Genomic DNA, 23,845 nt, shown 5'->3' on the forward strand with positions numbered 1-23,845 from the left:
AATCAAGCCTCATAAAAATATTGACTTATAATTAACTAGTAATAATAACTTGAGTCCCAACAGTGCGTGAAAGAAGAAAAAAATAGCTAAATAAAGATTTAGTATGGAGAAGAAAAAAAAATACAGAAAATGTGTGTTAACTGAGATCATTCTGTTGTAAAATTTTCATTACATTTTTACCAGGACTACATCACCAGACACCTGTCAATCTGAAGACAACCCAGGAGCCCTCAGACTAGTGACTATGTGCATTTCGACAGAACAGTCCCAGAGAGAGGCGGTGTGCCCCATGAGCAAACCTCTGCTGGTTCTTGAGTGTACATTGTGCAGCGGGAGGGAAAAGAAAGAAAGGAGGGAGGGAGCTTGTGTGCGCTGCTCGCTCAAAGAAAGACCAACACAGCGAAACACACAAGGCTGGCTGCGACTAGAGAGACAGAGCCAGCAGGGCAGGCAGCATGGCGGGGCCGCAGGACTTCCAACAAGGCAGCCACTGTCACAGGAAAACGTGGATCAATATATTACTAGGAATACTACAATTACTTTTACCATGCGTACAGCACGGAGGAGCCCAGCTGCAAGGTCTGTGCGCACCTTTAGCACCTCTGCAGTTTAAATGTAACGTCTGTGCAGTTAGCCAGCCTGCACTGTCGCAAATAGATTAATGTATTATTCTGTCATAAACCTGCAACATGCATTTTTGATTAATTTGCCTTCATATGCAAGCTGTTAGTGTTCAGTTGCTTGCTTAACCACATTATGCTTAGTTGCTCCCATGAGGGCTGTGTGGGTACAGTTTTGTCACAGGGCTAGTAGTTATGCTAGCTGTAAATGTGAAACCAACTTGTCCGTACTGTCACGCTACACATGGTACTCTTTAAAGCGCATTTGTAGCCTATTATATTAGCGTCACAAACCACGTAAATATACACAATGTGCTAAACTGACGCGGAGCAGTGCGGGAAATTAATACATGTTGTTTGCAAGTTGGTTAGCCTGCGTGCTAAACCTGTGCTAAAGCAGCAGCTAGCTCCCTGTCTTTGTCAGTCTGCAGCAGAGGCGAAGTCATTTCCTCGCTGGACTGTACAGTGTGCATCCAATCTCAGGTTTATGTAAGAAATCTATTTATGAGAAAATACAACATACTTTCAATCTTTATATGCTACACTGAACTACTGTAGATGAATTTATAATGTTTTACAAATCACTTTCTCTGTAATGTAGCTGTAGTATAATGTTATACTACAGCTACAGAAAAAATATCCACAAGTTCTTCTTAACATCATTTAATAGAATTGAAAAAACGTTTTAAAATTCTTTGGTAAGTTATTTGCTGTTTGTGTATTTTTTCCAATTTGTAACAAGTAACAACACTATTGGAATAGATTCAAATTAAATTAAATATAATTGAGTTTTTAACCTATGCGGATAATTCATTAGGCCTACTAATTATTTTCCAATTGCTCATATACTTTTTTTGCATTTACTTATTGTATGTTTTTCTTTCTAAAGCCCTGAGTCAGATTTCTACCAGCGTTGTGGAGGTTTGGCAGCCGGAGGATGCAGAACCTTTAATTCCGCTTCAGGTATTGAAATGTACTTTTTTTTTTGCATATGTAAATGTTTTATACACAGTGACACTATGTTCCAGGTCTTGGCCTGCTTCTTTAGGCTTGTTCCTCTGTATGAGCCATGCGTTATCCTGCCTCTGCCTTTTGTGTATCATTTGCAAATGGTCCAGTGATCGCAGTAATTTTGTGTAGTCTTTTGAAACCGGAGTGTGAGGCCACCTGCCACTTGGCTCCTCCTCGTTTTCTTTTGTACATAGTGTTCATTGTGAGGCGACTATAGTGCACACTTATGGGGCACACTCCGGCATGTAGGGATCGAGCATGCCTGAGTGTAGCTGAGGCTTTACTTACTTGTGTCTGATCCATATTAGTTGTGCCTTTTAACAAGATTACATAAGATGACAATAGTAGTAGCAGCTTGTTTTTACTGATAACCTGTCAGGAGGTCACTTAGCTGTCTGTCTTGTTACCTGTGGGTGTGGCGCTCTAATGTAAACATGTGAGTGGAGTAGGTATTGAGTTACAGAAAAACATTCCCTGCAGAATATAAGTAATTACTCACTGCTTAGCACAAAGGCTGATTTTTATTTATTTTTTTATTATATGCATTGGAATTAGATTTGCAATTTATGTTTTAATAGAATTCTGTTCAAAGTTCACATTTTAAACACATCCCGAAGATTTGGCAAAAGTATGAAAAATCATATGTATTTCTTTGTCTGTTTGTACATATCTAAACTACAGCAGCAGATTAGCAGTTTTTTATGCAGAATAAAACAGAATTTTGTTTGTGGAGGAACTTATGGTACTTTGCATAACTTCACAATTTTACTCATTGTACCCATCCATTCATGTGATTTTGATTCCAATTACGGTAATCTTGCTGGCCTGCTTGGCACACTGCTGTCCAGCATATGTCTTGGACAATGTGCAATAGTTGCCCTTACCTACTGAGCATAATATAACGGTAGAATGCATTTTATACATCTTCTTAATGTTAAGTGACAAATGCAGTGTACCATGAGTGAACAACATGTTTAGAATTCACTTGTTAGCCCTGCCCACTTTGTCTCTCCTGTCACTTTGAACCATGACAGAAACAACTGTTTGGTAATTATAGATAATTGTTTCCCAATTTCTGATAGGGTAACATTCCCCAGCCTTTGTAGCTGCTTTGTTTTTAAAATGTAGTGAATCTATGATTTTTTTCTTTCTTTTTCTTCTTCTGAATGGGCTGATTCCACATCATACATCCTCACTGCGCTGCGCCATGCACTGCGTAGTAATGGCACACCTGTTGTAGGGAATGAGCGCTGTTCCCCCTCCCGTGTATGTGCTGCGCTGGTGCTCCACCACTCCGCCACCCTCTGACAAAATTTTGAGCCAAATCTATTTTCTTCTCCGCTGGTGTCCGGCCAGATCGATCTTCACAGTTCAGAACACACCAAACAGAAAAGAGAACGTGAACTACATCCGGATTGACAGAGTAAATATACTCTGCACAAACTTTATTTTCATCAGAAGACTTCTAATAGATGTGTTTACATTGGGTTCCCTAGACTGTTAACTTTCACTTTATATCACTGAAATGCCGCTATGTGAAACATTGTATTGGACTTGTTCATGTAACAGTTTAATGCCTAATTACCCTTTGTGGGGGACAAAAAACATGTGTAAATTGATGTGACGTGATGTAACTCAAGTAATTTATCAGTGATCTGCTCCTGTTTTACAATAAATTCTTATTTTTATCCTAAATTTACTTCACAAACTCGGGCTCTCTGCGCACGCTCTTTTCAGGCTCGTAGCCCTGCGTGGCGGAGCCATGAGGAGACAAAACACATCCAGTGAGTGAAGGTCTGTGCCCTTTGTCGTAGACGATTCAGTGGCATGGTGGAACAACATGATGCCATAAAACATTACAAATGCCAGTTTAAATCTCTTGTTGATCTCTATGCAAGTATATAATATTATATAATTATATATTATATAATATTTATTGTGTGCAAGTTTTTATACAATCGTGGAATCAAGTGGCACTTTTTACTAGCATCCATAAAGTTGGGAACATGCCATGTAATGCACTGACTCAAAATGCATATATATGCAGTTGCTGTCTGTTTATTGTTCAGTTCTGGAGTTGGCAAATAAAATGAAATGACAGCTTGTGCAAGTTTGCGTTGTATGTCAGGCCATTTAAACATATTTTGTGCACTGTCTTTTTTGACTGATGCTGCTGCAGAAGTAACACAGGAACTAACACATGTACAGTGGAAGGCCTCCTTAAATGTACTCATCTCACCACCTAAGCACATTTCAGTTGTTCTGGCTTGTTATTCATCAGAATGGGAAATTTCTCATGACTAGATGATTTGGAGACAAGTCTTTTTTCCTTACTCCAGTTATTAATTAATTATTGTGATACTGTAGCTGTACTTTTGATACTGTAGGTGTACTTTTGTTGATTTTCAAGATATCACTATAAACAAATATACTTTAACCATTATTGAATAACAGAACAGTGAATAATTCAGTCTGTGATGTTAGCAGTTTTTTTTACCTTACACCCCTGCCAAGAATACAGTAAACTAGAAACTAGTAAACATTTATTTTTGTCAAGGTTAATTATTTGTTTTGTTTTCAGGTGGAGAAGGATAGAAGAAAAGAGGGTCTTCCACTGGAGGAAAGGTAACTAACATGATTTGGCACTTATTGGGTTTCCATGTTTTCATACCAGTGTCCTTTAAAAATGCCAGTTTATCGATCAGGGAAAATGCAGTCATTCTATTCATATGACAACTCAATTTCATTATACAATTTGTAGCTAATTTATAGTAGTCATCATTAGATAAACTCAAAAGTCTACTGACTAACCTTTCACTAAACCGCTAAACTAATCTAACTAGACATATTACCTAGTACACAGTACACTGAAGTTTTGAGAAAAGACATTGTATTTGGCTTATTTACCGGTAAACTTTTTTTTTTTTTTTTTTTACATCATTATCTAGAACTAGTGAATGACTAAACAGAATAATATTTGTAAATCAAAAAAATATTTTTCTTCTTAGGAAAATAGTTTGTTTTTTTTTCATCATTTTCATCTTTTATTTCACTGAAAAACTGTACTGACTGTGAGTGGGCTTGCATCTCCACAACCCTGACTCTTATTTGGCCTGGAGTAGGGCCTCTTCCAGCTTGTTTCCATGGAAATGTTGTTCCTTTGGCTATAATGTTTCAGTATGGAACAAAACTTATCTGCATGGAAAATATTCCGAAGTATGTGCCACCTCCAGAAAGTTAGGCGCTGTTGCTTTTACTTTTATAATACTGAGTGGGTCATATTGTTTATACTAAAAAAAATCAAACCTAAAAGATAAAAGAATTTATATAAAAATGCTGTATGACTTTTCATGCAATACTTAAACATGCCTGTACATGTCTTGGTTGAGGTTTAAGTACATTTCTAATGGTTTCTGATGGAGGATAAAAAATAAAGGGATTCATTGTTGTGATTATTTCCCACCCTGAGGAAGATATGGTTCATAACTGTACTTGGACTGTCTGTTCAGTTTACCTGAGTGCTCTGTCATTGTGATGGCTTTTGGATAGCCTTCTAGTTTATTTAACTTTGTAGTGGACAGACTAAAGTATTATTTATGCTGATGTCACAGTGGGCCAACAACATTTTAATAGTTGTTAAGCCTCATTTTGTAATGTGAGGCTTAAATGTATGAGCGTGATTGCGAGGACATGATTCTATCCTGGCACAGCCCAATGACACACTGTGGTTTGAGCACAGGGCTGCTGACTGTAAAAGGCCTTTTAAAAGTGGTCCTTATGCTCACCATGTTGTTTATATTGGGGAGTTAAGGAGAGTGGGGTGAGTGAGGGGAGAGTTTGTGACGACGAGGGTTTGGGGGCGTGTGTCCGGCAGGCACACAACCAAATTCCTGACTAATTTTAGAACTCCTTGAAAGAAAACGGAGGGAATGAGCGGTGTCTTTCCCAGCTGTTTGGTGCCCGCAGTGAATTGTTCGGAAAAATAAGTGTTTTCGTCAAATGTCATGTCGTCATGGAAATATATTTTATAAAAATAGATTGTTCTGCTTGGTTTCTTGTGAACAGACACCGCTAGTTTACTTTGGCTTGTCATTTAAATTTAAGGTACAATGTGCAACATTTCTGTTTAAGGGTCCATCACCTGTTTGTTTTGATGGAGATGTTCTATTGCTATGACCATCTCTGTTGAGGAGAGCTCCCACTCACAATAAGATTGCATGTTTTTGAAGGCATTATTGGGTACCGTAATTAATGCTAGATGGCTATGGCTAAGAAATGGTATCTCCATGGAGACAAGTGAGGGATTGACCCTGGAAAAGTTGCATAATGGGCTTTTTAAATTGTTGCTTTGTATGGTGTTCCACAAGGTTCGTTTTTATTACATTGTGGATAGCTTGTGCTACCACAAGTTCTACTCATTTGGTCCAATAGCTATTGACTTGAATAATATTCAAAGCCATTCAGTCAAGTGATGTGCACTATGGTAACAATGTGACAACAATATCTGATGTGTTTACTTTTACTGTATTGAGGAAATGTCAATAAGTGGTTTGTATTTCTGTAAATATTCAGATATCCTCTGATGCAACCCACATTCGTGTCTTAGTTAATTTACTTTGACTCATATATTAGATTACCCTGTACATCAAAAGACCTGTGTGCAGACTTGGGTGAAGACGTTTCAAGGAGGTTTGTTAGTGCTGGTTGACATGGGGTTATCCTCTGCTCTGGGCTGAGAGGGACTCGTGCTCGGGTTATCAGTTAGGGAAAGGCTGCTATCACTCCAACAGCACTAGAACCAGCTGCAGCCTATGCAAAGTTCAGACTCTACTTTTAAACGAATAATAAGACCTATGGGGCTACACAATATATCATACAAGTATTAAAGCTGGGGTATCCAATTTCTAAAAGGAGGAAGTAGGTATTTAAATCTAACTAGTTGGCTCTTCCAAATCTTGTGTCACATAATATCCATGTGCATTCATTGATTTAATGCTGGCTTAACAGACCTCGACAGTTGAGTTGGGGGTCTGGAGGAGATGACTTTCAACAGGGGCTGAAGTCAATTCTTTATTTGTTAAGCTGTCCACCTATATACACCCATCATTCCTTTGGCCTGCATGTTTGCTTAGACCTGCTGTGGAGTGTTATTGTTTCTGTCCTTGAGGTCTCTGACCTTGACCTTAGCTGTGACCTCTCTGCTGGAGCATGGCTGATGTCGTGGCTCATGTCCTCTTTTATTTGAGCGCGATCCCAGGATCAAACAGTGCTAAACATAACGTGTTATTTCTGTAGCACGGCTCCTGGAATATCGACAGTGGTGTGCGTGTTTTGAGGTGACACTTCTCCCTCCCCATTTTAACATTTAAGGGAAACCACACCTTGCCAATGAATGTCAATGCTTTGCAATGAAGCAAAAACAAAAAAAAATTACACATTTCCAGTGGTGTGAATTGTTTTTGTTTTGTTGTTGTTGTTTTTTTTAATAGTAGTTTGTAGAACTTGTGGGGTGTGTCTTTAAGGACATTTGCCACACAGTAATGAAATTGTATTTGTTTTTCAAACAAAGACAGTTATAGGATACTGTCAAGGAAGTGCATGTATGTTTTACCCTAGCAGCACCTTGGGTGGCTAACTCTCACAGCAAGAACTTCCAGGTCTCTCTAGCCTTTAGAGTTTGCATGTTTTTTCCTGTGTCTGATGACTTTCCTCTGGCCAACCCATCAGACCCGTGAACAAAAATGCATAATAGGCAAAATCCTCCAGCTAAGGTAGTCATGAAGAACATATGACTTTTCTGTGACTGGGGTCGCCTCTCTAAATGACTGACTTGTAGTTTGGTCGACAAGTGCCAGAAGAAAGATTATTAGAGAAAAGATTATTTTTCTGACAAACGCAACACTTTTTAAAATCACATTTTTATCATGTAGCATGACCATACTCAGCCTTTTCCATCTATTAAACAGCTGTCTATGAATGATGAAAAACAATAAATCAGTTAAATATGGCTTCCAATTTGGGCCTGTCGCTATTAGATTCCACACCAGCAGTTTCCAATCAAAAGACCTTTTTGTTAGACACACAACATCGTAGTAATTGAATCTCATAGTGATGCAGTCTGACATTTAGAATACCTTGTTAGCTGAGCCAGTGGACATGGAAAAAACTATCAATAATGACTCTAGCTTCATTTCACGCTGCTCTTTTTGTCCTGGGGATCAATGCCAGCAGCTCAATAGTCGAATACACAACTGCTCTAACCTAGCATGAGTGTGTTTAATTTAGACTGCACTGCCAGGATCTGTGTTTAAAGGAAGTGGTATCACAGGAAGGAAGATGAGATGATATGACTGACGTCTGGCTTTGTTTTGCAAGTATAGTTGTAGTACTTTTTTAGTATTTTTATGAAGTGACCAGATGTTATGACTATGATGTTGGGTGTGTGTATCTACGAACTCAAATATAAATCTATCAGAAGTGGGGTTTTTTTGTTTTAAAGAACACTTAAAGGACATATTGTGCTTTTGTCCTCTATATAGTTGTAATCTATGACATTGGTGGATCATTATGTTGTATTATGGTTGGACATTTAAAATTTAGGCATTTAAAACTGCAATATTGATGTAAAAGGTTTGCTTTCAGTTTAGAAACTTGTGATGCCAACTGACGTATTGCCCCTATGCCTTATTGCCTCTTTGTAACACAATAGCTGCAACGCTGCAGAATCCTACATTTATCACCGATTAAGAAAATACAATTGGAAAATAAAGTAAAGACCTGTAGGCATGTACCAGTCGTGGTGAAAATGAATTTAAACATTAATCTCTAAATTCAACTTTGAGTGGGTAATGAGAAGGGAATACAATTATAATATGGTTAAAAGCTCTGAAAAGTCAAATTTGCACAATATGTTTCCTTTTAGTATAATAATATACTAAATAATTGTAAATTGTAATTGTAAATAATAATTTACAATACAAAACATTTCTTTAATTTTTTATACTTTTTTGAATCAATTGGATTAATTTCTTAGTTAATCATTTATACAGCCTTACAAACCTTTAGATGAAACTCATTTATTTGGTCACTTTGGTCACATTTGACAGTTTAAAAATTTTACATTACATTTCTACATAAATCTATACATTTTTAGAATTGTTCTCAAAATGTATTCAGTTGTATACTGCATTTTGAGTAAATGAAAATGACCCAAAACTCATGTCACTGTGCATATTCCCTGTGTGTGGACTGTTGTGGCCCCAGCAGGTCACAGCTGTGTCAGTTGTCTATCAGCGGGTCGGCCATGTTTTCACTGCCACACACACTGTTGGGTTTCCATGCTTTATGAGGACATTCCATTGACTTGCATTTATTTCCTAGAGATCATTCCTAACCTTAAAGGGCCTATATTGCACTATTTTTTTTGGAAATCTATGTCATATTGTATCCTCATCAAAACATATCTGGGGTTTGTTCACAAATGTTTAACACATAAATCATGTATATTTATGCTGTGTTACACTCCATTTTCACCTTGTGATGCCATGAAGTGGTAATACAGGAAGCTCTGCACTGTTTTAAACTCCATACACCTTCACTAATAGTCTAATAATTTGTATGATTTCAGCCACGGAACTGCCAAGCTTTGAAGCTATATCTGTTGTTAAAACAACAGGGGCATTAGAAGATATTGTAGACTTTCTGTAACAATCTCAACTGAACAAAGGGCAAAACAAAAATATAAAAAAATTTAAGAAACGATTTTTCTATTCCAGAGTATTGAAGAGTAAAGGAGTTCAATTGAGGCTAAAAATAGTGGTTAGCTTTAAAACTACCACTTGATGACTTCACAAGGTGAAACTAAACATTTTGAGCTTTGGAGATATAGACTGCCGAATAATCTTGGATTACTCAAATGTGTAAATGAAACAAAATACAACTCAAGGTTTTGTTTTTTTTTTGTTTGTTTTTTTTGTTTTTTTTAGGGGAATTAGTCAATTTTACGTAATATAGGCCCTTTAACCATAATTATTATTTGCCCAAGTTTAACCTAAACCTTAACCTTGATCTAAATTAACCAGTACCATAAATTAAAACCATGTTGTTGTTCAAATATTAAGGACTTTGATTGTTGGTCCCCACAAAGCTAAAGTTCACCAAGAAATGATTGAGTGCATGTAGATTTCAGTCCCCATAATGCGATGAATACCCACCGCCATACAACAACACTACACACTACACACTGATACTGCATTATCAGCTGCTGTGTGACCTGTGCTCCGGCATTCCCAGCTCATTAGCACAGGCTGTCCCATACAGCGTAATCAATTACACTCCACACATGTCCCTAAGGTACCCCTCTCACAAATGACATGTATAAAGTGCACTTTGGAGTTTAGTCTCAAATTACTGTTAAAGTGACAATATTGAAATATTCTAACTTGACATCCACCTACCTACTTGTCTCTATGGAGATAAGAAATCGAATACTGTACTACTGTACTATGGGACCTTCTAGGCAAAGCACAACAGAAAACATTTGGACAAGATATTTCCTACCTTATAAACCAGTAAATTATATTATCCCCACTTAGGGTTGTCAAAAAGTATTGAAAATTAGATACTAGTCGATGGTAAAACTAGTATAGTACACTCATTTGAGCAAGTAGATACTAAGAAGTCCAATTTGCAAGACACAAATGAACCTTTCCTGAATAGCTTTAGAATGATCTTAAGCTGTATCAGAACAAGACCACATAGGCTAGTATAAGCCCATGGACCACTGTGGAATCTACCTGGACGACTGAAGAATTACACAGATATAAGACCACATGGTAATATAAAAGAAAGGACTACCATTTAATTCTAAGGAAATTACATTCTATTGTCTAAAGAGTGTTTTTTATTCATATTGTGGTAGCAGAATTGGTATGGAGTATCAATTCTATTCCTTAGTATCAAAATCGAGTTCGACATTTGACAACACTTGACTAGATATTTCTGACCTTTATAAACTAATACATTATGTTATATCCCCATTTAATCTGAAACAAAGAATTATTTAATTGCAACCTTTTTTACTATGTTGTATTGTGTGTGCTTTTAATATGTATAATTTGAACTAGCTAGTTAAACAGTCCATGCCTTGTCTTTTCCAGCTCTTCTTCCTACAGCCAGGAGAGTGGGAGGCCTCTGCACTTTCAGCCATCCGCGCTGGAGTTTGGGACACAGTACGTACACCACTCTACTACAATACAGCCCAATGCACTTTTTCCCCCTTTGTTATTATGCATCTACCAACCTAGCATTTTGGCTAATGTAGACAGATTAGCGACAGTTTCTGAAATGCCATGTTGCCAAGAGTGAATGTCATTATTGCGGACAGCAGCAAGCAGGATATATCCAAGTACGGCTATGAGCTAAGTTTCCCAGCATCCAGCACATACCAGAGAGGGCTTGCTCCAACTGTTCTCCTCCTGCTCTCTCTCTCTCAAAACAAATCAAATCTAGAATGGTCACAAGCCCCAGAGTTTAGAACGCAAAACAAATAAAATCAAGTGAATTCAACTACAAATTTGCAGCACGTTTTAGCTTTGTGTCATTTGGGGCTGTGGGGCCATTATGAAGTCCCATATGTTTACTTGTTGAGATTTTACAATGTGTTAATTGAAGAAGTGAGTGGTCCATTAGAGCTGATTTTAACTGGACAGTCACTGAAAGTAGTGCTCAAAGCTGCAGACGGACCTAATCTGCTTTATCTTTTTTGCTAAGGTTAAAATAGTTTTGAATGCATTGAAAATGTCTGTATTCAATTTTGAACCATAAGCAAAGAATATGTTTCCAGTTGAACTGTTATCCCCGCCCACGTAGTCCTTTCTGTCTGTTGTTGAACTATGACAAGGAAATATTGTATGCCTTGGATAATTACTGGCAGATGTTTCCACATGGGTCTCACCTGATCTCTGGATAACATTTCTAGGTGTTTTTGCAAATTATCTGTTGAGCTTTTGCCTAAACTCCCTACATTTGTATATTAGACATGTTTTCTTAAAATGCTCAGCTTTCAATTAGTTATATTCCATCCGTAATGGTGTGTATCAAGGAAGCTGTAAGGCTATAAAGGTTGGGTCTAAACATCAAAAAGTTTACCGCATTAGCAAGCCATACAAAATCTTCATAGAGATGCATTAGCTAAACCATTATGAAAATTAAACAAAAGAACTGTCTAACATTACCCTGATATTAAGCTGCTGTGCCACTACTCGTATACATTTATCACAATGCTGTTAAATACTAGGCTCTGTGTTCATTCAAAAACAGTTTGTGCGTGTGTGCGTGGGTGCGTCCTCCACACAACTGTAAACCTTTAAGTCAGCTATGATGTTGACTACTCTGTTCAACTTCCCTCTAAAAATAATTTTCAGCTATATCGTTTTAAACCTTAAGGTCAACTCTAAACATAAAGCCCCATAAAATGCAGTCTGAAATGGAAAGTAACTGTCCAAAACAGGAAGCTGAAAGCATCCATCTATGTGGCTCTTGTGTGTGGTGTTTTTTTCTGTTGTTATTAGAGCATTACACTCACCTCACATTTCATATAGCGTTACTAATTGACTTGCCCATTTTAGGCTGTAGTGTAGATAATGACATTAAAAATGTTGTAATGTTTAACTATCCCTTTGTTTATTCAAGTGGCAGCTGCTTGCATACGTGTTTTGTGAGTGCAATAGAAAAACACTGGGCCAAACACAAAAACCTCATTGACTAGACACTAATTACATCAGGTCTCCCCCCCAGACAGATTCCATGTTGTACCATGTGTGCAGTCCAGCACAAGTACTACATGTAGTGTGTACCTATACCAAGAGAGCCTACTTACATGTTACTAAATAGGATCATAGAAGTAACATTACGTTGACTTTCTTCCAATATTTAAATTTCATGAAACTTTTTCTCATGTTCTGCCTATGTTTTCTTCCAACAATCCCACCATAGTACAGTACTTCAACACCGCTTTAGGATTTATAAACAAAATGTCTTGTTGTACATTGTAGAAATATCAATAAAACACATTTAGTCTCAGAAGCCAAAGCATTTAAGTATATAAAAAAACTTATAGAAAATATGTTATTTATATATTCTGAAGTTTTACGCAAGATATGAAGCTTTTAATATTAAGAAGAAGTTGTATTCATTATTGGCTGAACCAGTACCTCAGCTGTGACTGTTGTTCAGTTACCAGGGATATGCACATACTCATTACACAAAACAAGTAGCATGTGTAAAATTAGCTGAGATGTGACCACTTTGGTTTGCCTGTCTGGATGTCTGTACGCTCCAGAGGCAAAAGGAAAATGTACTTTCAAAACTATGCTCAGTTAGGTGTCTCTTGATTTGATAGTGTGCACTTTTTATAGTTGAGTTCATTAGTAAAGTCTTCTGGATGAAATGTCAATAGTATAGTATAAGATATTGTGGCAGTGTTTATTCAACACAAGCATTAGCTTTGCTCGTCTGCAACTAAACACACTGCCTTCCTACTTCAGCAGACATTTCCTTATTTGGACAGATTGTCTTTGACACTGAGGGCTTTGTTAAATATGTATTACTCTGATCTGTTTAAGGGGTGTACCATGTATTTAGAATGCAAAGCAAAGGTTACTGAATAACTAAGGTTTATTGTACAAGGATGTGTTCCAGTGATAAGTGCAAACAGACATGTAGAACTCTTTAGTATGTCATCATGGATCATAGCACATAGTGTCATACATGACACATAAGCACAGAGACTGCCTCCTCTCCTTTTCAGAAGGTACTGGTCTGTCTGCTGCTCTTTGAATGTAAAATGAAGAGTTGTGCAGAGGCAGAGCAGCTGTTTATCCTGTCCTTGTGTGGTTGCAGGCCGCTGGGGCTGCCCAGAGCAGAAACCATATATATACACAACCCCAGCCAGGAAGTCCCTGTGACGCTGCTGTCCATGTTTACGTCCAGCAGCCATTTTTACATCCCTTCCTTTCACAGAAGAGTGAGTAGGACATTCTCAACAACAGTTCAGTATGTTCACCTCCTAACTTCTATATCTTTTGCAGGTGATCCCACCCAGAGGGAAGGCTTCTTTTAAACTTATATTCCTCCCATCAGAGGAGGGCAATGTAGAAAACACATTATTTATAAACACATCAGCCCATGGGCTGCTGTCATACCAGGTGAGTCGTCTGCTCTAAAAGACATTTAACATAAGCAGTAAGATTTCAAATGTTCCCTTTTAAACTTCCCTTTCCCTTTTCTAAGCATGTTGAAAGTCAGTAACTAGACCGCAGAGCATATCAAAATATTTTATGTACACTGTAGACTATAAATATGATTAATAATCTCAAAAGAAAGTTATTTACCATACAGTGCCTTTAGTGAAGGGGAGTTGGGAAATTAATTGACTATCATGTTTATTAATGCAAATTAGTTTTGTGCATTAATGTAGAATCATGTTTGATATACAAACCTGAATCTGGCCCATATGAAGTCATGTGAAAGTATTTTGGCCTTCCTAACTGTTTTTAGGTGCCATTAAAAGCAACATGCCACCAGTGATATGCTCCTGTCTAATATTACACAAAGCCATGTGGAAAAGGCTGTTCATTTATAGCTTGCATTGGATGAGACTAATGAGAGGCTGGGAATCATGATCCTTCCACCGCACTGCATACAGTCTAACACTAGGATTTTACTCTAACCCACTAGTTAAAATGAAAAGGAAACAATACTAATTAAACTGACACTAAAACAACTTAAACAAATACACTACATATAAAACATTATTTTGCTTTTTTCCCAGGTATTTGGTGTGGGAGTTCAGTGGGGCTCTTTAAAGTCTGTTCACAGAAAGGACAGCCTGCTTCTATTCCCCCACATTCAGAGCATTAAGCTGACCCAAACTCAGGTACTGTCCTCTCCTGAACTTCTGCATCATATTTATTCTACAGCCAATTTTTCACTAACAAACCACACACACATTTTACTTGACAGACAAAACTGTTTTGTGTCATCTGAGTGCATAGTCTAAGATACAGTCACAGACACAGATGTCAGTTGTGTGAATGTGTCAATTCTCAGTGCCGCCGCAACAGGAAGTGGAGACACAAATGTCACATATGCTGTTACACTTACCTCAAAACACTCTATTAACTAACTATTCTGCATGAATGTATGGCTGACAAGATTTACAATTTGTCTTGCAAACAATATTATTTTCACAGTGAACAGAAAACTGAAAAATGAACTAATAAGAGGCCGCCATGTATTTTCAAACATGCTTGTGAAGGTATAAAGAACAGGATATTTTGTTTTTGCAGAGGGAATTATGTTTCAAATATTCTGCCTTAAATTATTCAAATTGCAATTTCTATGCAAATGGAAATAGATCTTGTTGCTGTTGGGACTACTGTAATCTTCCTTGTTATTTTTAGTATAATATTAAAACGATCATTCAAATGTATTATGATGGTTATAGTTGCTTAACTGGCTTTGAGTGCCTTGAAGGGGTAAAGGCCCTATGTGAAAATGTGATCATTTGCCCTCTTTTTATTTTTGCTTTTGTAGGAAGATGCCTCAAACATCACCATTCTGGGTCTTCTTCTTGAGTGCAGCTTGCCCAAGAACTTGTTCAACAGTCCAGAGGTATTGCATTTTCTCTGTAGACACTAAAATGTATCTAATCTGATGCTATGTTGAACAGTTGTAAAAACAACCACAAAAACAAAAAGATAGAGTTGGATGAGAAATGTACTTAGTATAATTAAAATTAAAACATTTTTTAAATCTATTGTCCAGACAATGATGTTTTCTCTGGTCCATGACCCTCATTTGGAGCAAGGTCTGGTAGTCTTTGTGGTGGTTAGGACATTACAGACTGCACTGGGTCATGGTCTGAACTCCTACTGTTGTCTCTAAAGACCACACTGGACCCTCTTTTCCTGTCTGACTTTGCTTTCTCCTGTGACTCCATAATAGGCAAGACAAATTTATTTGTATCGCACAATTCATAGACAAAGTTTTTCAAAGTGCTTTGCCGAATAACAGGCATGGGAATAAAAAAAAACCCATAAATATCATAATTTCATAAGCAGAGTTCACTTCACTAAAGTTCCTGTGTTCTCTGCTGCAGTCTTTCAGTGAACCCCCTCCCTCTGTACTCCTGTGCGCCAATCAAACCCTCTCATTGTTGGCTCATGTTTAGGTAAATGTCATTCAGAACACACTTTGCATACTCCTGTTTATAGTGAAATGGGGATGTGACGTGAGGCAAGGTAATGTGCACAGATTTGTGCTGTAGGTGTGATCTGTGAGGACGAAATGACCTGCTGTGTGTGCAGAGGGTTTAATAAATCACAATATATTTGTATGCAACTGAATTTGTTTTCTCCCCACATACTCATTTAGTCAGAGTTCCACGTACTGTTTTATAAATGAGACCCCTGAAATGTCGGGCACCGCTGCTCTGGATGTCACTGGTCTCACACGAGGAAGCCACAGTAGCCTTGGCTTTTCAGGGATTAGATTTGCTATCACAGGCCCTGAGTGGAGGTGGCAGCAGGCCATGGCATCTGTCTGCAGGTTGTCAAACGCTGATTCACCCACTCGGCCGGGCTCTGACCTTTTAGATGTGGGCCGCAACTGATCTGCTGCTTTCACTGGGGTGTCACAGTGTTACTGAGGGAAGGGCAGCTCTCATGCTTTACACTCATCTTAAACTCTTAACTGTTACATTCCCTCACTCTTGTATGTCACTTTGGGATTTCACATATTGAATGTTTTGGTTATAGATGGATTACTGTGTTATAATGCTTGCACATACTTGTTGAAAGTTTGAGACTCCCTGTGATCCTTTTTCAGTCCTGATATTGAAATGGGCAATATTTGCTGATTTTGATATCAACCAATCCCAATAAAGACACTTTACTAAAACAAAGAGGAGCAGCAGCATTGTATAAAATTACCAGCCTAACCCGAAGCAGTGCATCTCTAATGAAGTTTGAAAACTTCAGATATTTAAATATTTTTCATATCATATTTTTTGTGCTGAACTGCTTGCGCCTAATAAATATGATTTAGGCTTAACTTAATACTTGTGTGTGTAACAAATACATTGCGGAATATTATTTAATATTAATTTCAAGCCAGTTTTCCTGGAATCCAAAATACTTATTCAATACTTTATGAAGATGTGAGCCTGGTCGCTGGTGAATTTCCCAATTTTCGAGTGGGCATGGTGGTTTAGCCAATCAGGGACATGTATGGTCGAAGCACTAAACTTAATGTGAGGATGCGTAATAATATGTAAATGATGGATGACCAGTAGGCTTTTTTCAGTGATGCATGTGAAATGAATGTGACGGCACAATCACCTTTGGCAGGGTTTCTTAACAGAGGGTGCAGGGACCAGACTGATATCAATCTATATAAAAAAAATAGTGATGTCATTCTGGATTAGCCATGCTATAAGCCAGTAGAAAATTGTGCCAAAATCTAATTTCTCTTGTGCTTGTCCGTGTTTGTTGCCAGGGCTCCTGTCTGCAGAGCGAGGAGCGGCTGACTCTGCAGATTAACCTATCGGCTCGTGGGGACCGCCCGGCTGACCTGGACAAGCTCAAACCTTATGTCATAGAGCACATCCTGGTGCTGCTGGTGGCTCACGGGGCAGGACTGCTCACTGCAGGTGAGCTCCTTACACTCCACACACTGTTTACATGTCTGCTAAATGCTGTAAAACTACAAACTAGTGTTAAGCTCACTAAATACTAATTGGATCTTTCCTGAATAGTTTTAGAGTGGTCTTGATTTATGTTCACTTATATAAGACCACATGGTTATATTAAAGAAATTACTATCATTTTGTGTTGAAATGATTCTGTTGTCCAAAATATTCATCCATCATCATTGTAGTATCATCATTCCTTTTTACTGAAATTAAGTTTGAAATGTTGATTTAGTGACAACCCTAAAACAAACTGCTTTGTTATTTTCTTTGTCTTCTTTGTGTAGCTGAGCCAAAGCTGGGAGTTTATATGTTAAACTCGGGATGCAAAAAGCTTGACGTAAAGGTAAAGATACAGTGGTAAAGTGGTTGGTCCAAATATAATGTGAAACCTTCTGAGACTTGGTGTTTTTTTTCCTAACCAGAATATGCAGGTGCTCACCAAAGTAGAGGCCATCCTGGATGTCCATCAGGCTTTATTGAGGCCTGAAGCAAAAAACTTCACCCAAGTAGCTACAGTGTCCTGCAGAGGTGACATGTGCTTGTATTTCTGTTTAACAAAGAGTAACTACTTTGTGCGTTTAATGCTAACAACTTTGTTCTAATTTAAATGTAGGTTCAATGCCAGGCCATGGGCGGAAGTGTATCAGTCATATCACTTTAGACATTGTGGGAAACCAGAGCCTGGTTGACCTCTCTGGGCTACATATCCCACACAGGTAACCATTACAATTGATTACACTATATCATCTGAGAGTCTCATGACGCAGTTACATGAAATGAGGACAGGCTCCAGTTTCACCATTTCTGCTACATAAATTATAGAAATCTTCAGAATATACTTTATCTCTGTAACATGTGCTCATATTAGATTAAAAAAGTTACTGCAGTGAGGAGTGTAGAATCATTTTGATTGGATAATCTCCTTCAGAATAAAACTACATTCATGCTAAATTTTTGTAATTGTAAATAATATTACACTTGCTAACGGTATCAGACAGGAGGTCACAGGTAATCAGTGAAATCTTTAAGCAAAATCTTGCATACATTTAGGCCACTGTCTTGTTTACTTGGATTTGTTTATTTTACTGGGAATAAAATGTGTTATACCACGTACTAAAAATTTTGTTGGGTAGTTCCTTTCCATACATTCGTACTGGTTTTAAAATTGGTTGCATCATATTTCCTTTGCTATGACACACCTCCTAGGTTATATTGTTCTCACTATTTATTATATTGTGGTTGTGTTGCAGGAAGAGCACAGAGGAGATGTTCCAGCTGAAGCAGACAGACTCAGAGCAGGTTGAGCTGTGGATCTCTAACCCTTTGTCTGTGCCCCTGACAGTGACCAACGCCTCATTGGCACACAGGTTCAACAGTGCACTCAAGGTAACACTCACCTCATCATAGGGTTGTCAAAAGTATCAAAAATCAGATGCTAATTGATACTAAATCGAGTATCGAAAGTAGATGCTCATTTGAGAAGACATCAATGCTAAAAGACTCACATTGGCAGGACAGAAAAGAACGTTTCCTGAGTAGCTTTAGACTGATCTTGAGCCGTATGAGAACAAGTATAAGACCACATAGAGTAGTACACACCCGTGGACCACTATGGACCACACCTGGATGACTGAGAGATTACACAGATGTAAGACTGCATGGTAATGTAAAGGAAAGTACAATGATTTAATGTTGAAAATCACATTCTACTATCTAAAGAAATAGTATTTGTAATTATCACTAACTGCATTTTCACCTATATCAAATGTGCATATTTCCAAAATTTGCTTCAGAAAAATGCAAAACAAATGTGGCTTTATCTCTGTGTCACTAGTATCGAAATCAAGTTTGAAATTTTAGTTTTGTGACAACACATCTCATACAGTTTTTATTTTTTATTTATCTAGACAAGATTTTCCTTTGTTTAAATGATTTTCTTTTTACATCTACTCTCCCAATAGGCTTTCAATTCTACACACACGGACAATTCAAAAACAACAATACAATTTGTCTAGACAAGTCATTCTGACTGAATTATTAGAAGCTGCACATATTTTTGATGTCAGGTGTGCCTTCTTGTCTCTGAGGAGGGGTAGGTCAGATCAAATAAAACCACATCATTAAATTTATTTTGTTTTTTCCTAACAACTCATCTGATCGTTGGCATCTGATAATTCAATGGCCAGTCTTTTATTTTTCTCCGCTGCCCTCTGGTGTCCAGGTGGTGAACTTCAGCCGCCCCGTCACACTTCCTCCAGGATGTTTTCATGTCCTGTCCCTCCAGTTGCTCCACAAAAGCCCTCCCCTAAACCAGGTGGTCGGCCTGAGCCTGAAAACCAGCCTGGGACCCACGCTACACATCCCCCTGTACTTTCACACCAGTTTCTCCAAGGTAACGCACCTCTGCTGCTAAGAACTATCAAATACTGAACACTAAGACATTGCAAGAGCTGTAACCACTTCAATTGTTTTAGGCTAGAATATTCAAAGTGTAAAGCTTTCTGATAGTTGTCTCTTCATGTTTGTGTCCTCTTCAGCAGGGTGGTGTGCTGTTTGGTGTGGAACGAGAGTGCAGCCGGCCCTGTCCGCTCAGATTGTCTGAAACAGGTGAAACATGAATCTTCTGGAAAAAACAAAACTAACAAAAACTTGGGGATTTATATTAATATTTTGAGTGACTGTTCCTCAGGTCGCTCAGAGTGGCAACGCTCTCTCCTCCCAGACTTCTTTCCCTCCTCCTGGGCTATAGACAGTAAACTGGCCTCACAACTGTGCTCCAGATGGCAGAGACACAGAGACAAGCCCCCTTGCAGGTCTTTATAGTTTTGTTGTTCCAGTGTGTTAATGAGTATGATGAGTGAATAGTTATGATGTTGTTGTCTTGTGTATTATTATATTAATCTATAACATGTATGTTTAGGTGGCCCAGACTTCCCGTGGAAACCTCCTCCCCTTTGGACTTTGGTGCTACACCTGTCAATGAAAGCAAGGTAAGCAGTGAGTTCTAGTTATTACTCCAAGACTCATATTTCAGGTATTAGGAAAAAACCCTTAAACAGAAACATCTGAGCAGCAACATCAACTATCACAAAATTTGATAGTTAATATTGCTGTACTTTATTTAATGTCATTAAAATAAAGATGCAATTTGGCAGACTTCACCTTAGAGTCATTTTTGAATGAGTCATCATTTGTCTGTAGGACTAATTTTACACCCAGCAATCTACTTTAAAGAATAGTAGCTGAGCTAGTTTACTGGGTAAATGAATGAAATCTCGTCTTTTTTTATTTCAGGTAAAAACCTTTGTACTGAAGAACCCTTCCTCATCAGTGGTTGCTGTAGAGATTCGAATCCTCTCGCTGTATCCTGCTCCCCTGGAGGCTCTGGGTCTCCTTACTAAATGGTATTATAAGAAAAAAATAAAATAAAAATATTTACCAGCTTCTTTTGACATTAACATTCTCTTTGTTGCACAGGTTTAATATCAGCCCAGTGTCTGTGAATATCAGTACAGCTGAATTCTCTCTGCTGGCCAGTACACCAAAGGTACTTTCCAATCATTTCTGCTTCATATCTCACTCTACTACATATCTGTTTTCTTCTAGTAAACTTTTTGCATGTGTATCTCCAGTCTGTGGACAGCGAACGGGGCCTGAGCAGAGAGGGAGTGCTGCGCCTCCTGCTGCAGCCTTGGGAGTCCCGGGAGGTTGCTGTGGTCTACACGCCCTCTGAGCACAAACCCACTACTACCATTCTCATCATCAGGTACACACACAAAGCATTTGCAACAATATGATTTAATTTGTCTTTCAATAAAGTTCTCTAACTAAACATACCAGTGGCCATGCTCTATTGATTCTTCTATGCCGTCTAATCGCACAATCTTGTGTTTTATTTCAGCCCTCACAATTTTTTTGGAAACACCGGACCTAACTATATAATGACCTAACCGCATTCATGTGTTTCAAGACCTATTATGCAAAATTGACTTCTCAGAGCTTTTAACCATGTTCTAGTTGTTTTCCCATCTCATTTACACTCTCAAAGTTGTATTTAGAGTGATTCATGCATGTTTGATCTTTAGTCACTTATTTTCAAGAGGCCATATTGCCAGTCAGTCCCTAGAGCAGTACGCCCACTGCTCTGTATCAACTTTGTTCTCCGATTTTACTTTCTTAATCAGTGATACACGTAGGATTTGGCAGTGTTGCGTAGTCATTTTTGCACGATTGTTTTTAAATCCACAGGTGCCGTAGATTATAACTTAGTCAGTAAGTAAGCTCAAGTACAATATGTGTTCTTTAAGCAATTCAAGTAAATTTTTTATCTTTTGCATGGGGAAATGTCCTCACAAATTCACAAATCAAGCAGGAATTGCCCTATAATGGAACTATATAATGAAAAGTGTTTTTATTTATTTTTTTCCTACTCTTATTTAATTTACTTCTAGGAACAACCTGACGGTGTTTGACATGGTGACAGTGCGGGGTCATGGAGCCAAAGAGCTCATCCGGGTGGGGAATAAACTGCCAGGCCCCGGGGCCTCTCTGAGATTCAACGTCCCTCAGTCCACACTCATGGAATGTCGAGATGGTACACACTGGGGGGGGGGGTTATTAATTACTAACACATAACATATTTACATCACCATGTGATCCTTTGTTGGTTTGAAAATAGGGCTGGGCAATAATTTAGAGGACCTTTGCTCTAACCTTAACATGGAGCACACATGGGGTCTGGGGAAAGCGAAACTGCAGCGGAGTGGACTCCAGTCCAAATGTATTGGTCAGATAGGCGCTCCAGGAGTTTCCATCTTCAGTGGGGGCAGCCAAACTAGTGTGCAGTGGACTGGGTCCAAACAGATCTGTGCCAAGGACCAAGCATCCAGACCATAGCACGAATACAGTTTGAGAAGTCTGGCCTTGTTCTGATTGACGGTGTCCTCTGCGTGCGGGTTCTGGGTAGAGAAAACAAGACCAGGGCGCAGTAGACTGGGCTGGGTTCACACGGGTTCATCCGATTTTGAGATGAGACCCAATGTCAAAAACAAAATGGAAACGTATGTTAATATATTGTTTTTGGCAAATTTAGCAAAACAATAAAAGGTAACATGGTGATCTAAATATGTAATGCGCTAGCAGTTAACATGCCATAGAAGTAACATACCTCCGAAGTCCCCTGTTAGATCCCAGTTTTGATGTGTGTGGAAGTTTGTGCTTGCTAGTGTCTGATGGAGGTGCGTCTTTCTCAGGCCTTCGGAACAATAAGCCGCTGTTCGCCATTAGGAAGAGCTTCAAAGTGGAGAACGCAGGAGAGCTGCCGCTGACCGTCATGTCCATGAACATAAACGGCTATAAGTGTCAGGGCTTTGGCTTCGAGGTGCTGCAGTGCCACTCCTTCAGTCTCGACCACAACGCCTCCTCCGAGATCACCATCGCGTAAGTCCACTCAGAGAAAGGGACTTATTTTAATTTACGTTTGTAACAAGGTTGAATGAGAATAATTTAAACCTAAAATCACAAATCTTTTTACATTATAAGTTGGAATGGAATCTTGGCCCTTAAATGCAATAATTTCAAGTGCACTGGAGCATTAGCAATTAAGAGATGAGTAAGGATTAAACAATGAGGAGCAGTGAGTTACACTGACACGGGGTCTAGAATATACTATACTATGACGCACAGCAGTCATCTGGAGCACCAGACATTTTCCCAGTAAGCAGAGGCAGTTTTAGGGCTGGTCCATGTCAGACCTGTGTGCTACAGCATGCACAGTCCTGAAGTAACGCTTCAGCGGCCCGCTTTTATTCGGTTTTCCACAGCGGCTCCATACACTTATGGTCCTGGCCCAGTCTATCACCCGGGCTGACCCATGGGAAGGCCGAAAGGGTGACGTGCAATACAGAAGCACCAGTCCCATGCGGGCAGCATGTGCTCAAAGCTGCAGTTGGTAATGGCCTGTTCATTGAAATCACACTAATTAATAATAATAAAGGCATTTTGTCAACACTAGTAATGTTTTCATGCCCATAAAAGCATTTTATACTCTTCAAGCTTCACGTCACTGGACTCTAGCTGGGAGTAATGTATGAATTGTATACTTGATTATAAGTTTTGTTTCTCCCTCAGGTTCACCCCAGACTTCACGTCATCGTGGGTGATCCGGGACCTGACCCTGGTGACATCACGGGGCACGTCTTTCCCCTTCACCCTGAACGTGACGCTGCCCCACCACATGCTGCCCCTGTGTGCTCAGGTGGTGCCCGGGCCCAGCTGGGAGGAGAGTTTCTGGCTGGTGACCCTCATCTTTACCTGGTCAGTACTACTCACTCCTCACATTATAGGGACTGTAACCAGTTTTGTGTAATAATAAAGTAAAGTTTTTTTTAGCTCCAGTACAGATATATTGTAAAAGCAGCTATTTAGGTATTTTAGCTTGGTGCATCAAATTATAGAATAG

At 38.7% G+C, this 23,845-nt stretch overlaps 1 protein-coding gene across 4 annotated transcripts in view; it reads left to right on the forward strand.

The window, feature by feature from the left end:
• Positions 1–340: 340 nt before the first annotated feature.
• tmem131l (transmembrane 131 like) overlaps positions 341–23,845 on the forward strand; it is a 31,891-nt gene continuing 8,386 nt past the window's right edge. Inside the window, exons 1-23 of one of the 4 annotated variants that reach the window (XM_055221443.1) lie at positions 341–579; positions 1,510–1,583; positions 4,213–4,256; positions 10,790–10,861; positions 13,533–13,656; positions 13,721–13,837; positions 14,464–14,568; positions 15,228–15,305; positions 17,190–17,343; positions 17,670–17,728; positions 17,808–17,913; positions 17,999–18,101; positions 18,636–18,771; positions 19,607–19,777; positions 19,923–19,992; positions 20,075–20,198; positions 20,306–20,375; positions 20,680–20,789; positions 20,863–20,932; positions 21,018–21,151; positions 21,837–21,979; positions 22,638–22,824; positions 23,515–23,700. In XM_055221443.1, the coding sequence (XP_055077418.1) occupies positions 456–579; positions 1,510–1,583; positions 4,213–4,256; positions 10,790–10,861; positions 13,533–13,656; positions 13,721–13,837; positions 14,464–14,568; positions 15,228–15,305; positions 17,190–17,343; positions 17,670–17,728; positions 17,808–17,913; positions 17,999–18,101; positions 18,636–18,771; positions 19,607–19,777; positions 19,923–19,992; positions 20,075–20,198; positions 20,306–20,375; positions 20,680–20,789; positions 20,863–20,932; positions 21,018–21,151; positions 21,837–21,979; positions 22,638–22,824; positions 23,515–23,700 (2,561 nt within the window). In that variant the 5' untranslated portion in view covers positions 341–455. The remainder of the gene's footprint in view (positions 580–1,509; positions 1,584–4,212; positions 4,257–10,789; positions 10,862–13,532; positions 13,657–13,720; positions 13,838–14,463; positions 14,569–15,227; positions 15,306–17,189; positions 17,344–17,669; positions 17,729–17,807; positions 17,914–17,998; positions 18,102–18,635; positions 18,772–19,606; positions 19,778–19,922; positions 19,993–20,074; positions 20,199–20,305; positions 20,376–20,679; positions 20,790–20,862; positions 20,933–21,017; positions 21,152–21,836; positions 21,980–22,637; positions 22,825–23,514; positions 23,701–23,845) is intronic. The other 3 variants (XM_055221449.1, XM_033988126.2, XM_033988203.2) reach the window with 3 other exon arrangements.

Source organism: Periophthalmus magnuspinnatus, chromosome 1, assembly GCF_009829125.3.
Source record: "Periophthalmus magnuspinnatus isolate fPerMag1 chromosome 1, fPerMag1.2.pri, whole genome shotgun sequence".
Classification (NCBI taxonomy): domain Eukaryota; kingdom Metazoa; phylum Chordata; class Actinopteri; order Gobiiformes; family Gobiidae; genus Periophthalmus; species Periophthalmus magnuspinnatus.